Source organism: Colletotrichum siamense (assembly GCF_013390195.1).
Source record: "Colletotrichum siamense strain Cg363 chromosome Unknown KSG_Cg363_contig08, whole genome shotgun sequence".
In the NCBI taxonomy this organism is placed as follows: Eukaryota; Fungi; Ascomycota; class Sordariomycetes; order Glomerellales; family Glomerellaceae; genus Colletotrichum; species Colletotrichum siamense.
The window spans coordinates 825,039-842,306 of NW_023501021.1; the positions used below are offsets into that span (position 1 = coordinate 825,039).

At 56.2% G+C, this 17,268-nt stretch overlaps 3 protein-coding genes across 3 annotated transcripts; 2 read left to right on the forward strand and 1 right to left on the reverse strand.

The window, feature by feature from the left end:
* Positions 1-6,206: 6,206 nt before the first annotated feature.
* Positions 6,207-7,697, forward strand: Mfsd5-0 (Molybdate-anion transporter; the record flags this gene model as incomplete). The annotated part of the gene is made up of 3 exons (XM_036643696.1): positions 6,207-6,461; positions 6,512-7,553; positions 7,609-7,697. 3 exons carry the CDS (start codon positions 6,207-6,209, stop codon positions 7,695-7,697), a joined length of 1,386 nt encoding a protein of 461 aa, XP_036490793.1.
* A 5,465-nt stretch (positions 7,698-13,162) lies between these two features.
* Positions 13,163-15,190, forward strand: glkA-0 (Glucokinase; the record flags this gene model as incomplete). Its single annotated transcript, XM_036643697.1, has 4 exons — positions 13,163-13,259; positions 13,472-13,551; positions 13,617-14,994; positions 15,090-15,190. The coding sequence occupies 4 exons, from the start codon at positions 13,163-13,165 to the stop codon at positions 15,188-15,190; spliced, it is 1,656 nt and encodes a 551-aa protein (XP_036490787.1).
* Positions 15,191-15,696: 506 nt separating this feature from the next.
* san (putative N-acetyltransferase san) lies at positions 15,697-16,776 on the reverse strand (the record flags this gene model as incomplete). The annotated part of the gene is made up of 1 exon (XM_036643698.1): positions 15,697-16,776. The coding sequence occupies one exon, from the start codon at positions 16,774-16,776 to the stop codon at positions 15,697-15,699; it is 1,080 nt and encodes a 359-aa protein (XP_036490788.1).
* Positions 16,777-17,268: the final 492 nt, after the last annotated feature.

Here is a 17,268-nt window from a genome sequence, read left to right on the forward strand (position 1 = left end):
GTCACTTTGTTTCTGTCTCTCTCTGTCTCTCTCCCAGGTGGTGGCAGTCTGCAATTCCGGACTCTCTGCACTAGGCACACACAGTTTGGCGGGCTGTGACGGTATGGTTCTGGGGGCTGTTTGACAGGACTGATCGGATGGACCAGACGAGAACGTGTGGGAAAGAGTGAGGAGTGAGAAAATAGAATGTGCACTGGGCCGGGCTGGACTAGATTGGACTGGTGGGCTGGGAATTGGGAATGGGGGACCCGTGGTGAGCAAGCAGCAGCGTGAGGAGTGCGAGGTGGACGCAACGCAACGCAGACGCAGCGACGGAACGAGGATGGGGGGTGGAGGGGGTGGGCCGTATTCGTGGGCCGTGTGCTGCTTTTTTTCTCGCTTCCCTGGCGGGGGGGAAGGAGCGAGGGGGAGCGACGAGGGCGTGGGCTGTGGAAGGGAAGCCGAAGTAAGTGTGGCACCGTAAGGCCAAGGCAAGGCAACGAAGGTGGACGACGTGGGCCGGCGCTTGTTGCTTTCGCTTTTGTGAATGAGATTCTGCTCCGTTTCTGGGGATGATGCAGGTGGTGCAGAGAGCAGTGCGACAGACAGCGAACGAGTTCAATGGAGCCGTATTGTCCAAGAAGAATGTACCCAGGTGGTTGTATGAAGTGCGTGCAAGAGAATTGACTGACGGTGGACGGCGGACGGTGGTACGGAGAGGTCGAGTAGGTACCTTACGAATAGCGAAAGCAGAAGGCGGGATGGGACAACTGGGATGTGTGAAGTTTTGGTTTGGGAGAGGTGGGGAGGTAAAGCGAGTTTACTGGACGGAGGAATACCTCTGCACGTATTCAACCTCTTTGCAACAAGGTGGACGGAATACCTAGCGTTTGTTGCCGTAAATAACTGCAGAGTAAATATTATGCACAAGACCTGATGGTGGTTCCCGATAACGGACAAGATTGCTGCTGGGGATCGAGGATCGGGCTGGAGGAGGATGCTGACGATGATGATGATGATGATGATGATGATGATGTTACCGTTGGCCGTTGCTGCTTGCTGGTGTTGGTGTTGGTGAGGCACCTTTTTCAGTACCTAGATGTCTTTGTACCTACCTCAATCCATAGTGGAGAGGGAGAGGCAATACGAGATTCTGGAGCGAGTATTGGGGACCGTCAACACGGAAAAACGGACAGAACACTGTGAAATCGAAACTGAGGAACTGCTTGCATTGTTTCTCGAGCTGTTTTACCTCTGCCTGCCCTGCCTGCCTCTACTTCTTGCTTCCCGTGCTTCGTTTCTGTGTCCCGTCGTGTTTTGCAGCGTGAGCGCTGTGCTCTCTGCTGCCGGTGCACCTCCAGCTGCTGGAGTCGTCCATGGTGCTGGCTGCCCTGTGCTCCCTCAGTGTCCGCGATAGGTGGCGGGGTGGGGTAGCTGTAGGACACCGCAAGTATCTCACCGCATGCTTCTGCAGGGACTCTACCTTAGGTACCTACCTGAGGTGCCTACCTACATCCCACCTCCCGCCTGGCCTGGTAGGGTGGCTGGACTGGCGCCAGCAGCTGACGGCACTAAAACGAGCCAGCGGGTGCGCCTGGTGGAGGAACCACTCCCACGACTTACCCCGGCTCGTTTCTGGGCAGTGTAAGGCTGAGCGACGCCGCCGCCGCCTGCCACTGGATTGGGCTCGCGACAATTAAAACTGGCCTTCTGGCTGCAGCCTGCAGCGTGAGAGTCCCGTCTTTGGGTACCTACCACCAAACGCAAGGTACGTACGTTGGATGGGCGGTGCCGGTGCAGGTGGGGAAAGCTGTATGTACGCGTGAGGTACCTACTTACTTCCCTTCTCACTTTGGTCGTCAGCAAGCACCGTTCGTACGTTCGTAGAACTCTGCTTGTTGCCCTGCGCCGAGCAGTCGACAGATTCCACGCCGGATTGCACCCAGGACTTGAGCGGTCAGACAGCAGCGTTGGTTTCGTCCTGTCTCTATCGCCGTTGTCCTGTCAGTGAACCTGCTGCGTCCCTCTGTCTACACCAGACACCTGTCTTGAGACTGCGTCTTTGGTGCCTGTATCAGACGCGGCAGACATTGGACGGCGTCTGTGGTGGGGGAGGGACGGCTTTCCTGTACCGCCCAATACGGCGCCGACTGGGCGACGGGCCGAGCAAAGCATCTGAGTCGTAGTAATCGTCTCATCTCGCTTTCCCGAGAAGTTGAAAGAAGTTTACCAAGTACCGAATGGGCAGACAGGAACTCTCTCTCTCCCCCAGGGAGGCTTAGAGTTGTCGTTGATGACATTCAGGAACAAGACAATTTCGATGCCTAGAAACTCAACCTTGTCCTCTCGTCGGACATGTCTGACAGCTGACAGAGTGCAACGACGGCAAAAAAGAAGGACAGGGACGCGGAGATCCTGCTGCGACTCTCGTGGAGACGACACACGGGGTTCCCGGGACGCTGGATGCGCCCTTTTGTCAGCAACCAGCTTAAGGTTGAGTTAAGGATTTCAGGGCAGGGAATTGTGTTGTCCATCCCGCGAAGATGCGGCAGACCCTGGTTTATCAGCGTGCCGTGGCAGCCTTCCTCCTCACTTTCCGTATCCTATTCAAGACACCTCGCGGAATTTCAGCAGCGGCTGCGGTTCTGCCGACAAACTACTGCAAGCCCTCGGTTGTCTGAACTGGCTTGTTGGCCAAGAGGGCCATGTACGCATCATTGCGCAGCAACAGGAAGAATACGGCCACAATTGACGCCCAACGCGACCTTGCTATGCAGGTTGCGAAAGATTTATGATTCTGACCATCATTCCATTAGCAAAGAATTAAGCATCCGTCTCGTGGGACCCCGTCTTGGTTTCGTCTATCCCTGCCGCGAGCCGAGTTGCGATGCCAGCCCGCCGGACCCTTGACGGCCAAAGTATCTTTTGCATGCTGGACCTGCTGTGGAATACGCGCGACAGAAACAGACCTAGCGTGGCTCGGCACGGTCTCACAGGTCCTGTGTGGCCCTGGGATGCAGGACTTTCTGTAGGACTTTTCCTCCTTCTTGGTTGTACCGCTGAAGTACCTCTTTTCAGGATTCCATGAGGAAGAAACCCACCACATGCAGTCTACCGCCGCCACCAGCAACATCAGGCTTCCCGACTCCTTCAGCTTGAAGCAGCCGTGAAAGTCAATCATGGAATCCCTCATGAAAAGGGCGGCCACTGGTCCACCCTTCTTTCTCTCCCTCGAATGTTTGATCAAAATCGTGGCACAATCGCCGTCTCCTTTCGGTCGACAGGGCGAACCGGTCCTTTGTCCTGGGAATTGGGGCTTCGGGAGGGGTGCAGTTGGCTTGTCGGGCGGTGTACCTTTTTTCCCTTATCTTTATTTTTTCTCTAAACGCCGTATTCCATCCAGCCATCTCCTTCAATTTCTTCGTTAATTCGTGCTTACCCCGCCAGATTAGGTTCGAATCACATTGAGCACTGGGCGTGAGCCCCTCTTTCCCCATGTGTTTCTCATGTAATAATTGCTCGGGACGGCAGGCAGGGACCTGCCAAAATGTGCGACTTCCTCGGCGACAACTTCCGAGCCACAGAAATCTCTTCGAGCCATCGTTCGAAGATGCCGTCTCGTCCGCTCCCAACAACATTCTGACTTGAGAAGAAAGGCATTCACACACAGCAGCTGGGGAGATCACACCCGGACTGGGAGTCCTGTAATTCAATTGTTCCACAGAATGCTGATGCGCATCTTGCAGCTGCCTTAGCAAAGTGGGGCAAAGGATTCGGTCATGTCATCCAACCTCCAGGCCTTGCATCCCTCGCCAACAAGCAGTAAACCAACGAAAAACTCAAGCTATTCTTTCTGAGCTTTCCATGTCGGCAATGCAAAAGGAAGACGCCGGCTCTAGTCGCCAATGACCGCTGCTTGCTGATATTCGGGTGTCGAGAGTGTCCAGTCCATCTACAAGCAGTCTGATATTCCGCAGAGAAAGCCTCGCCGACGTCAATGTTGGCTCCGTTCTGCCAACGCCAATCGGCCTGGCGTACCTGCCCAAGGATTCAGAAACAGCGAAACATCATTGACGCAGGCTTCCCGCCGCCTGCCAAAGGACGGTGGACAATACATTCCCGTTCCACACTGGCAACCCAGGCGCGGTGAGGCGTAGCACAAAAGCCATGCTGAGCCCCGGAGACATCTGATAGGCTCGACAGGGGAGCCCTTACAAGTTACTGCCTTCGTCTCTCTGATCGGCCTCCGCAGCTCAGCCGCACTGTTTTTGGGTTCACTCCAGCATCCCCGTACCCGTCCAGTCTCCGTCCCCCGACCGGTCGGAATCCTGCCAGTCTATCAGCCAGCCCGCTTCGCTCCTCCTCTCATTCGCGAGCTCGCTTGTGGCTCTTGTCAGCGCCAAAAGCTGAGTTCTTCGGTTCGAGGCTTCCCGCTTTCCAAGACATCCCGCCGCCCCGGAGCGGTGTTGTCCCGTCAATACCCCCGGGAACATGCCGGCCGTTTTGCAGTACCGACAGGCGGCCAAGGCGGAGCACCCCCCGTGCGTTGGTTGTCTCGATTTTCACCCATCACACCGACACCCGAGAGCGCAGGTTAGTGTGATGCGCAAGCACCCCCATCTCGGCCGAGCGTTTCCTTCGTAGCTCGGTAACCCGCGGCGCCGCTTGTTTCTTCATCCTGTCGTGGGCTCCGTGACCGGCTTCATCGGTGTTCTGTTGGCCAGGGACCCCACGCATGGGAGACAGCGCCTGCGGTTCTCCGCTACGACGTCGATACGATAAACTCGCGAGAGCCGATGCACCGCCCCTTCTGAACCCCGTCCGCTTTGTGGGGCCTCTCTGGCTCGGAGCTGCTCCAAAGCTCCGGATTGGCCCCGGCGACGTCCGAGTCCCTTGCCATGGAACATGGAAGTTTGTGGGTTCATACCGTCCGCGTGGACAGAGCCACTCCCGCCGCGTTGGTTGACTTGGATGGCCGGCAAGGTTGGCTGACGTGCTCGTTGCGCGGCTTCGGTGCCCCGGGAATTCTGTGCCGGGCGGTGAATCATGACGCCGTCGCGAACGGAGACGACGAGGACGAATGATTTCATTTTGTAATCGCCCCTGCTGTGCGTGCAGGTCTCCAAGTCTTGAAAACATTGCATTCAGCACATCACGAGATATCTCCAGCTTACCCTCTCACGCATGAGCACTGCTCTTCGGCATGCTGAGATGCAGCTACTTCATTGGCCCCCTCCATTTCCCGCGTCTCTGTTCCCACGAATACCAAGCCAGACGTCACATCTCTCGCCTAGGAAGGCACTCAATATGTCTTTTGTGGGAAGCAGACGACATTGAAGGGGTTAATCAGCGTGCCATGGGACTCCTTTTTGCACCTGAATGCGCATACCAGACGCAGTGTTTCCCCAATTGACAGGAATGTGCAAGTGCCGTCGCCCGTCTCAATAGTCCCTGTCGTCAAGTACTGCGTGGCTATTTGGTAGCCAGTATCTACCTATTCTCCCTTTTCCAAGTGTGGTTGGACTATGTCCCTGGCTGGGAGCAGTAGCCTTCTCTCAATTGGCCCCGGCTCTCCCTCCCCGTGCCTTGTCCGATGGCTTGGAACGCCAGCCCTGAGATTTGGGTTAAACTCTGGATATCAATCAAGTCCCTCTCTCCTCAACGGAAAGCAGGAAGTGGCCAGCTACCAAGGCGTATTGGCGGGCTGCATAGGCATATGTTCGCAGCTGTGCCGCAGATCCAATAGTGCAAGCAGCCACCGAATCATGCTATGACAACTCTATTGCACTCAAATCGCCGGCTTCGGCTGTCTGATGGTCGCTTCCAGGAAAGTGCGATTCTCCATGTCGCGGGCGGCAGCTGCCAAGCGTGATGGCGGGCGGAAAGAGCGTTGCAGGTAAACGGACAGCTATCAGATGTGTCTCCTTCCCTCGCTACCTGGCGGTTTTTCAAAAATGCAGCCACCTCCAGTCTCCCTTCACTTCAGTGTCTTCAGCTTCTCCTACGCCAGTTCCGCGAGTGGAAATCTGGGGATGCCATTGCAGGGCAACTGAGACACCTTGAATGCCAGGATCTCCCCAAGACACGCGCAACTACTGCTGATAACCTCGCCTCGTGGAATGTTGGGCCACCGCGTTCTCCGCATCTATTAGAAGGCTTCGACATCCCCATTGCGACCCTCAGTAGACTTGCCCACAGCACCATCGCAAGGCCGAGGCTTCGACATCATGGACTTTTACTCGCTAAATCTCGCCGTCTTCGTGGCAGGCAACGGCTACCTGCTGTACCGGCAGTATCAGCGCCAGCAAGACGAGGTCGTCGAGGAGCTCAAGCAGGAGGCTTCTGATGCGGACTACGGCTCTGATGGGGAGGCCGAGCACCAAGGCTCGCTCCTGGGAACCGACACCAAGGCTGCTGCCCGCCAGTTCCAGCTCGACTATTTCCCCGTTTACGCCCTTGCGATGGCGGCGGATTGGCTACAGGTAATGTGTTGGTGACAGGCGGTGCGTGGGAGCCAAGCTGATATCCGTAGGGCCCTCACATCTATGCCATTTACAAGTACGAGAAGAACATACCCGAGAAGGTCGTTGCTGCGCTCTATGCCGCTGGATTTGTTTCTGGTGCCATCTCCGCCTCCTTTGCCGGCGAGCTCGCTGATCGATACGGGCGTCGTCTCGCTTGCCTTACGTACTGCGTCACCTACATCCTGACGTGCCTGACCATGCTTTCCGATAACCTCTTCATTCTTTTTGTCGGTCGTTTTGCCGGCGGCATCTCGACCACTCTCCTTTACAGCGTCTTCGAGGCATGGTTGATTACCGAGTACCACCAACGCGGCCTGTCCCAAAGCAAGCTCAAGCTGGGCGCCATCTTCGGAAACATGACCACCATCAGCTCCATTGTTGCGATCCTGTCCGGCATTATTGGCGACATCCTGGTCAACTTTCTCGGCGGTCGCGTCTGGCCGTTCATGGCTAGCGCTGCGTGCTCTGGAGTGGCCATCATGCTCATTCTCAAGTCATGGAAGGAGAATTACGGAGGCCTGCAGAATAGCCAGTCAAGTTCTCTGGCCGATGTCAAGAGTGGAATTCAGTCAATCTTGGCCAATGCACGCGTCGTGGCCTTGGGTCTTACATTGACCTTCTTCGAGGGTTCGATGTACCTCTTCGTTTTCTTCTGGTCCGCAGCGCTGAAGAGCGCCAGAACCAAGGCTGGTTCAACGGAAGAACTGCCCTTCGGTCTCATCTTTTCGAGTTTCATGTGCTCCATGATGGCCGGGTCTGCGTTCTTCTCCCTCTACACCAAGACGCACACGAAGGAGACAACATCCCTTATCCTGATGATTGCGGTCCTCACCGTCAGCGGTTGCTTGTCAGGAGCCATCTTGCTGGAACAGGAGCAGTTGCTGTTCTGGGCTCTCTGCATGATCGAGGCATGCATTGGAGCCTACTTCCCAAGCATGTCGTTCTTGAAGAGCGAAGTTGTGGAGGACAGTACTCGCGGGCGTGTGTACAGTCTTCTGAGACTACCTCTCAACGTGTTTGTCGTCGTGGCGCACAGTCTTGACGAAGAGGGTAAGTCGTCCCTTCCGAGAGGAACACTCAACGTGCATGCTGACTTTATGTACAGGCGACGGTCATCGCAACATGGTCTTCATCACCTGCGCGGCGTTGCTGTTGGCATCCTTCTTTATCATCAAGAGGAGCTTCCTTGCCTAAACGCCTTGTCGCTCAGGGTGATATTACGCAACGGCAAGGTGCATCTGATTGGAGGGTGTTTTGGGCGTATGGACAAGTTTATGAAATGTTCATTCAGCATGGGAGAGGGACTATTCAAGGCATGGCATTTGCATCAGATACGGGTACTGTGGAGAGCGATGTATGATTGGCATGAACATTGACATGTGGCTTTAATCACGGTCAGACATCCTTCGTAGACTGGAAATTTCTGGAAGAGCATCCAATGGAAGCAATCTGGCCTGTTGGAGCCATGTTGAAGGTGAAGCGAGGCTCCCCCAGCAAAAGGAGATATTGACGACCAGGATATGTGACGATGCCGCCAACCAAAGGCCGGGGAACGAGGTCGTGGGGTTGAGTGACCGAGTTCAGCGCAGGGGCCTGCTCTCGTTGGGGTTGGGTTTCCGTTTCATCAGCTCCAGCTTCCTTCCCCTTTCGGGGCATTTGGCTGCCGCGTGCCGTGTACTACAAGTATCGTGTGCTTCTTTTTTGCGATGTGTCCACCTCAAGTTTCCCCCCTCCAACTCTCTGAAGGCCTCGAACAGTGCACAGCAGCGATTGACATTTCGAGTGAGCGCTCCTCGCGTGGCGGCGTGCCATTCGTAGTGAGGTGCATTTAAGATCCTTCGATTTGCAGTCGTCAACCCCGGCTCTTGCAGTCCACACCGCACTTGTTTTGCGGACCCCCTTGCGAACCGGTTCGACTGAGCAGCGATTTGAGTGGCCAACTCAAAATTCACCCTCCACCGTCCAAGGGGACTGTTTAATGCAGAAGTCGCATTGGAGGGACGAGAAGAGGGGGAAGGAAAAGGCCGTTGGTTTTAGCAGAGAGAAGGATCAACTGCCAGCCTCTCCCGTCGCTGCTCTTTATTCACTTGTCTCTGATTACTGAGCGTCAATCGGGTTGTGTCTCCCGTCTTTCATCTCATTCTTTACCAATCGACAATTTTCCTCAACTTCGCCCTTGCTTTTTCAAAATTGACGTTGAGCGAGAGAGAAGTGGTGGACTTATCACACGAGCATCGGATTGCGCGCCTGGCCCAAATCATTTTGGTGTAACCATCCGGCGGCCAACCGGCGATAAGGGATTCCCATTCGACTGCGTCTCCCCCTTTCACAACCACTTTTGCCAAACAAACGTGAAAACCAGGATATTGGCGAAGACCTTGGAGCTCTCTTTTCAACCAAGATTCTGCGAGTTCTCTGACGTGGGACTGGACTTCGACAAGGGGAGATTCTGCACCAGCGAGAAAAGCGCGCTACGCACCTGCCAACTTCCTCAAACGATAACCTACCAACCAGCCACTGCAGCAGCCGTTTTTATCGGTGGTCGCATGACATCCAACTGCAGGCGCGCTAAAGGCTGAGGGGAAATTCGCAGAGTAAAAAAAAGGAGGAGACGAGACGGAGTGAAGAAAGGACGCAATCCTACAGCGGGACGACAGGCAGGAGCGAGTTTATTAATACCAAGATCAAGCCACCCAACCAAGGCGCACGACTCGACGGTTATCTCGACACCAGGTGCAGCGAGATTCCCGACCAATTCATTGACCGGCCAGATCTGCCTGAACCCAGAAACCATCAACGAGAAACCACGCAACAGCACACCCCGAAACCCAGACTTGAGGGAGGAACCCTGACTTTTTGAACTGTCGCTTTGTTGGACGACTGCACGAATCATCACGAGCAATTGAACGAAGCAAAAATCGCAAACGAAACGAACCAGCGCCCAGCAGCCATCCCTTTTCACCTGCTCGCTGTTCTCACCTTGTTATTCCCCATCCGCATAATCCCATAATTCTTTATTTTATTACAACGGCATATTATTCCAGTCACCAATCCAACCAACGAGAGAGACCAGAAACCAAGAGAGGCCCGCCGTCGCCCGACTGCGACTTGCACGAGGACAGCAGAGTTTTTGGGATTTTGAGCGAGGAATTTTTGGCGCGGCCAGCGAAAGAAAGCCCTTGCTCCAGTCCAGTTCCCCCCATCGGCGGCTTTCCACCCCCGGGATATTCCCATTCATGACCTCATTGGGGGGAGCAAACCTGGGTCCTCGTCGTCTATCCGCAGCGTCACACCCGGGAAACTAATTACAGACGGGCCGTTTAAACGCGTGCTGTCTCCTCCAAAGGGCCGAAACTGGGACTGCGCACTACTACCGGACGGAAATCGCCAGCCTCACCTCACCAGTGCTGCAATCTGCTGCCCAGCAGCCGTTGTAGGCTGCAGCTAGGTGGTGTGTGTGCGCGTGAGGCAAAGCGGCGGCGCGATTATCGTCAGCGTCGCTTCGCTGCAGTCACCGTATTGTAACTGCTGCTTCTGCTGCGATTGCGCCCGTCTGCATCTCCATCCGCATCTCGCAGGTTGCACGCAGCCCGTAGCTGCGAGAGTCTAGAACATCCCCTCGTGCGCCGGGACGTCTTTATCTCTCGCCGATAGGAGAGAACGCCGGACATTTAGCCGTCGTTCCGTCCCGAAAGTCTAGAGGGAAAAAAGAAAACACCGCAAAGGCGGCAGTCTCGCGCCGCGCCCGCTTCGAGACCTGCATCTGGAACACCCGCTATCTCACTCAGACCAGACACCGGCCTTGTTGTCGGGCTTCATCCGGGAGGGAAGCGCCGAACAGCAGGCGCTCGGGTGGCCTTGGCAGCAGACCCGGCCCATCATCAGGACCGTATCTCGCGAGACCAAGGAAAACAGCAGCTACATGCAAATGCAGTATGACAGGATGTCCGAGGTAGCAGTGGAGGACATGGACTACGTTAATGACTTTGACGACGGCGTCGTCGGCGCATATCACGACACGGAGGAGGTGGTGTTGACGCTCGGCAACGGCGGCTTGGACGAGATCAACGGCGGCAGCGGCAGTGAGCGGCAGCCAACAGCAGCAACAGCAACAACGTTACCGAGGAAGACTCCAGGACCTGGGCACCGGAGAAGGAGGAGCAGCTTCCTGGTCTCCCATGGGGTCTCCTCGTTTTGGTACGGCCTTTGCTCGGTCGTGTTATTAGTGCTTGTTCTTGTAAGTACCCGGCCTGCGGTCGCCGTATTTCCTTCTGTTTGGACAGCCAGTTCTATCACATTTTCTCCATGATCCATTCTCATCCCCCCGTCCCAAAAAATCACCCGTCATCCTGAATCCACTACCCACATCACCCTGAGCACGCGCCCAGTCTGTATTTTTCGTTTTATTGATTGGGGGTTTTCCTTCTGTGGCTGCCATTCGAATTGGTGTCCCTATTTCTCCCTCTCGTCAGTGGCGTCTCTCCATTTCCGGCATGTTCGGTGGCCCGCCCGGTGGATGTTGGACGGGAGCTTCTTCGGCGCAGAAGTGGGACCGTGGAGCCGGGGTGGTTTCGCGTGTCGTGGTTCCCACGGAAGGCGTGCAAGTGCCTGGAGTTGCCTCTCTCTCCCGCATCGTACCAGCAAATCATCACAAATGATTGGGGAACGGATGAGTTGTTCGCCCATCGACGTTGCCCGACTTTTTCTCGGTGCATATCACGGGGGCTCCAGCTTTTTGGGGTCCTCCCCCGGGGGTCCTCTCCCCCTCCTCCTTCTTGTGCTTCAGGCGACTTTCCGAGCTTGGGAAGAAGAGCCGCGAGCGTGGGAAGGTGTGGGATGAGAGATGCTGCACCTACAGACTGGAGACTGGAGAAAGCAGGGGACTCGGTGAAAGCCCGCGAGAAGCACCGCGAGGGAAATGCAGCGTCCAGTGGCCGCCCGCTCCAGCTCCAGAAACCTGGACCCAGCGCCGCCGGCAAAGCCAATTGGGGACAGCGGAGGGGCCGAACTTGAGCCAGCGGGCCAATAGGCTGGATGGGCGTGGTCGAAATCCGGCGCCGAGTTTTTTCCAGCGTGTTTCCTCTTGCGGCGGGCGGGTTCTGGTCCGTGTCAGTGCCTGTCTGTTGTTTTTGGCGGGCATGACGAGGTCTCGCAGCAGACGGCGTTGTTGGTGGGCAGGCACCTCAGTGAGGACCCAAGGCCAAGCACCTGGTTGCTCGACTGGACCCAGCAGCCTGACATTGGACGTTCCCCGCAGCTCCCAAGGACAAGGACAAGGATCAAGGACCAAGAACCTGGTGTCCAGCCAGCTGTCGTCGCCTCACGTCACGCTACCTACCTGCCTGCCTGACGCTGCTGCACTGCTTCGCTGCATCCAGCCATAGCGGGATGTTGAGACGATATGTTGCTTGTCAGGCGTAGAGGGTGCTGCTGTCCAAGACCCAATTCCAACACGCAGCTTGTTGCTCCGTGCTGCCCCAGTCGAGAGACTTGCAGCTCTGCAACCGCATTTCCATCTGCAAGTTGCGCTGAGAGTAGCCATTGGGATGCAGTTTTCCTCTGGGGTTAACCGTCAGCTCCGGGTTCTGGCAGGCCAGCTCTCTCCCCCGTCTTGTTCTGCAACTACCTAGGTACCAAGACACTGCAGTATCAGTGTTTTCCGGTCCTGGCCCTTGGCTCGGCTGGGCTGTTCTCGGCGAACTGTCAGAATCATGAACTGTCAGTCAGGTCAGATCAGATGGCCACAGTTCCTCATGCATGTTCAGACCAACGTCGTGGCCAAGTTGCAGCAGTCCCCTACTAAGCCCGGGGACCAGGCTACCCAGCTGGAAAGTCGTGTGTGTGTGTGCGGCGCTGGGGGGATTTTCTGGAAGACAGATGCACGAGGCCTGTCACCCCACCACATCATTACCTCATTTTCCCGCGATTTCTTTTTTTTCTTCAAGCACCCTCCTCACTGAAAGAGGCACTCTGTAGCGTGTGTGCAAGGTACCTGACTTGGGCCTGGCCTGGCCTTGCCTTACCTTACGTGCTGAGGCGCTAGCGACATGCCTGCTGGGGCTCCAGCTTGCTCCACGCGTGTGCTCCGTACTCCATGCTCCTTGCTCCATGTTCCGCTCCATGCCAATTGACCATCCCCGTCCCCCGTCCATTCCTCTGCGATTTCGTCACATACATCATCCTCAAAGCTCCCACTCTTCCCTCCCCTAAGCCCTCTCATTATTTTTGTTGACTTTTTGTCTCTACCTTTGTATACCCTCACATCCTTACCTCCCATCTTCATCCATACCTATTTCCGAGAATCCCATCATCTATCTCCCTTGGCTGTCCTACCTTACTGTCCTACCTTGCCTACCCACCTTAACATCCATCCACCCTCCATGACGAAAAGCGTCTGCTAGCCAAGCTCATAAACTAATCTTCTCTCTTCCTCTCCCTCCTCACAGCTCGCGCAGCTCCTCCTCGGCAACGCCAAGCTCCTACTCCTTCCTCAACACCTACAGCTCCAACAACTTCGTTCCTCTCTTTCTTTCCCCTCACACCCATTCTTCCATCCTTCTCCTCCATTCTACTCCCCTTCGGCTCAAATATTCCAGGAGCCAGTCTGCGAGAACCCCGCGCCGTTCCCAACCACGCCTCCAATCTCGAAACCACTCACAATGGCGCTCGAAGCAGAGACAAAACGTGTCGTCGACCAATTCGAGGTCACCGATGTCTACCTGAACGAAGCTGTGACGGAGTTCCTCGGCCAGATGCGTAAGTCGAATGACCCCTCCCTCCCGAAGCAATTGCTTGCGTTGCTTCCGTCCCGCTGCAGCTAAGCTACCTTGCTGGAGCTCCCAGCTGGTCGATGCTCTGTGCGCGAATAAGTGTGCGCGCACAGCGCAAAACACCTTGAGCTGTCTGGTTGCGGGAAGGCGCGAATAACCCCGCAAAGAATGGAAAATTAACGCGAGCAATTTCTGCAGACGAGGGCCTCGAGAAGGACGGAACGAGCCTGTCCCAAATCCCGACCTACGTCACTGGTGTCCCCAATGGCACTGAGAAGGTAATTACACAGCAGCGGCGGCGAAAGCTCCCCAACTCCCCTCACGCCAATGCTGACGACCGCAGGGCCTTTACTTGGCCGTTGATCTCGGCGGCACCAACTTCCGCGTGTGCTCCGTTCAGCTGAACGGTGACACTACCTTCAACCTCACATACAGCAAGGTCGCGATCCCCAAGGAGCTGATGGTCGCCAAGAAGGCCGAAGACCTGTTCTCTTTCCTGGCCAAGCAGATTGAGCTCTTCCTGCGCGAACACCACGCCGAACACTTCGAGCAGCACGTCCGCCGTCGTCAGACCTACAGCGCCCCCGAGGGCTACCGTGACGAGCATGTCTTCCGCCTCGGCTTTACCTTCTCCTTCCCCGTCCAGCAGCTCGGTATCAACAAGGGCAACCTGATTCGCTGGACCAAGGGCTTCGACATCCCCGATGCCGTCGGCAAGGACGTCTGCGCCCTGCTGCAGACCGAGATCGACAAGCTGCACCTTCCCGTGCGCGTTGCCGCTCTCGTCAACGACACCGTCGGAACTCTTATGGCGAGATCCTACACGTCCACCGGCAAGTCTGGCTCGATCCTCGGCGCCATCTTCGGCACCGGCACCAACGGCGCTTACCTCGAGAAGCTGTCCAACATCAAGAAGCCCATTGTTGGCGACTACGAGGCTGCCACCGGCGAAATGGTCGTCAACGTTGAGTGGGGCTCCTTCGACAACCAGCTCAACATTCTTCCCAACACCCCTTGGGACGCCCAGCTTGACAAGGACAGTGTAAACCCCGGTATCCAAATGTTCGAGAAGCGCGTGTCCGGCATGTTCTTGGGTGAGATCGTCAGACTGACCATCCTTGACATGCTCAAGGACGAGAAGCTGTCCCTCTTCAAGGACGCCAACTCGAGCTTCAACGACTGGAAGTCTACCACCGACATCAGCCCCCAGTCCGGCATGTTCAAGCAGTGGGGTCTCGACAGCGCCATCATGTCTGTTGCTGCCGCCGACAACACCCCGGAGCTCTCCACTCTCCGCCAAGAGCTCGAGTCGGTCCTCCACGTGTACAGCCCCTCCCTCGAGGACGCCCAGGCCTTCAAGGCTGTCGCTGGTGCCGTTGGCCGCCGCGCTGCCCGTCTCTCCGCTGTCGCCATCGCTGGCATCGTCATCCAGTCCGGCAAGCTTGACGACCCCAACGAGGAGGTCATTGATATTGGTGTCGACGGTAGCTTGGTCGAGCACTACCCCTTCTTCCGCGACATGATCTACGAGGCCCTGCGCGCGATCGACAGCATTGGAGCTAAGGGTGCTGAGAAGATTCGTATTGGCATTGCCAAGGATGGCAGCGGCGTTGGCGCTGCACTAATTGCCCTCGTGGCGGCTGGCATGGAGAAGGACTCGGACGTCTTGACGGAGTTCAGACAGAACGTCAAGCGCGAGCTCGATACCATCCCAACACCACGTAAGTGTCTTGCACCGGTCACGGAGCACTGCGAAAACGCCGATACCATCCCCATTGTTGTTCCCTCAAACTAACCTCTCTGTGCTTCCTTCTAGGCGAGGAGCCCGCAATTTCCAACACAACACTGGCCATCGGCGGCGCGGTGGGTGTTGCAGCCATTGGGGCCCTGTGGTGGTCTCGTTATAACCGTCAATGAGTGTGGATGATGGGATGAACTGTCATGAATGTGTGTACGTGTGAAAAGAAAGGGAAGAATGACGGCGGGCGGAGGCAAAGCATTTGGGAACAAGGGAAGGGGTGACAAAAAAGCAGAGACCACCCACCACCACCCTGGCTGGGCAAGCATTTTCAGCATGTTGTTCTTGATTCTTTTTTTCAAAATATTTTTTGGACGTTCGAATTTTTCCACATTCGAAGCTGGGGTCATGGAGTTGGGAAGAGCAAACTTCGAATTTTCTGTTTTGTTGTTCTACTACTTGTCAAAGTTGTACATTGGCTCCTTCTGGACAAAGAAGAAACATCTTTTTGGCATCCTTTTTTTGTGGTCTCTATTTCCTTCTTGGTCTATGGTGATGCTTAGCACAAAGTGTCTGGAGTGATCCTGCTAAATGATTTGATCCAGTCCCAACGCCATCTCGCAAGGTTTCCATCTATTCTTATCAACTTTAGCCCATCAATTAATCCTTTCCAAATCCTTGAGTTCTAATTTTGGAAAGCAGCGGCCGGGTACGCGCGATCCTTCTTCTTCCTCGCCGCCGAACTGCTTCGCGAGCTCGCACCGGAGGCGCTGTTGCTTCGCGGCGGCGCGAGCATGGGCGGCGCCATGTCGGCCGGCAGGTCGTTCCACTCCGTCTCGGCGCGTCGGTTCTGGAACGATTGGCCCGACGGCGTCATCAGGGGCCTATCCGTATCGCCATTCGCGCCTGCCGCTACGCGCGTGTTCATCGGAGGGAGGTTCGCGACGGCGGCGGTAGGGCCGGCGGAGATCGAGGCAGCCATTGCTGAGGTTTGGTTGTGGCGGTGACTGCTGGAAGACAGAGACAGCGGTCCGATGGAGCGGCGGACGATGTAAGCCGAGTCTGGGCGGAGCTTGATGTAGTAGCCCCTGAGTTCGTCGCCGAACTGTTCGAAGCCGCGCGAGGTGTACCACTTTATGCCCTCGTCGTTGTCTGTCCAGACGTGTGCGTAGACGTGGCGGAGGTTGACGCCCGGGACGGAGGAGGCGGCGGCAATGATGTTGTCGAGCGTTGCGGTCGCGAGGCCGTGGGAGCGGTAGGGGGAGAGGAGGGCTAGGGACTGGATATAGAGGGCGTGTTCGGGCTCCGAGGAGATTGTTGTCGGCGGGAAGGGGGAGGGTTCGACTCGGGAGACGACGCCGCCAATTACTTGGGTGGTCGTGGAGGAGGAGGAAGTGTCGGACCAGGTTATTACGCGGGAGAAGGGGCCTTGGAGGGCGCCGGCGTAGAATTGCTCTGGGTAGGCGACGGGGAGCAGCAAGGAGTTTATGCGGCGGAGAGCTTGGATGTCTGTCGGGGTGACGGGGCGGATCTGTGCGGACGGGTGGACGGACGAAGCTGTCGCAAGAGGTGGTGGTGATGGTGTCGTTGCTGTCGAGGTGGGGGTTTGCGTTGCAGGGGGAGGGGCAGCTGCAGCTGGAGGAGGAGCTGCGGGTGCCGGGGTGAACTTGGTTGATGACGGAGGAGGTGCGTAAGACGGTTGTTGGCGGGGTTGGAAGAAGGATTTTATGGAAGATTGGGTTGGCTTCGTCTGGGGGAGAGACATGGTGGCTTTCGATTTTGGGGAGTTCGTATGTTGGTGTAATTATATGCTCGGGGCGAGAAGAAGATTCAGGGTCCAAGGGTCGTTGAGGATGCGAGAGATTGGTGGCTTCTAGCCAGATGTGTCTATGATGGGGGTTGACGTAAATTCAAATTCAGATGCGCACTATTTACACGCGAGCGGCCAAAGGTGGTGATTATTTGGGTGCGGAGTGAAGAGGATGTCGATGTATCCGGCGAGGGCGACGATCAGCGTCCCAAAGGAGAGATGCGAGTGTGGAAAAAAAGGACGAAGTTTCGGGACGCAGTTGGAATGTCTCTGAATTCTGAATGGTTGCGACGGAGCCCAGGCCAGGCCCTTGCGGGAAGGGGCGGGCGCTGGTTGGACAGGCCGGGGAACCTGAGGGTGGTGGTGGTGACCCTTGTGACGATGGCGGGAAGGTTCAGAGACAGGTGCTCTAACCACGGGTGCCTCCTAAAGCCAATAATTTCCAGT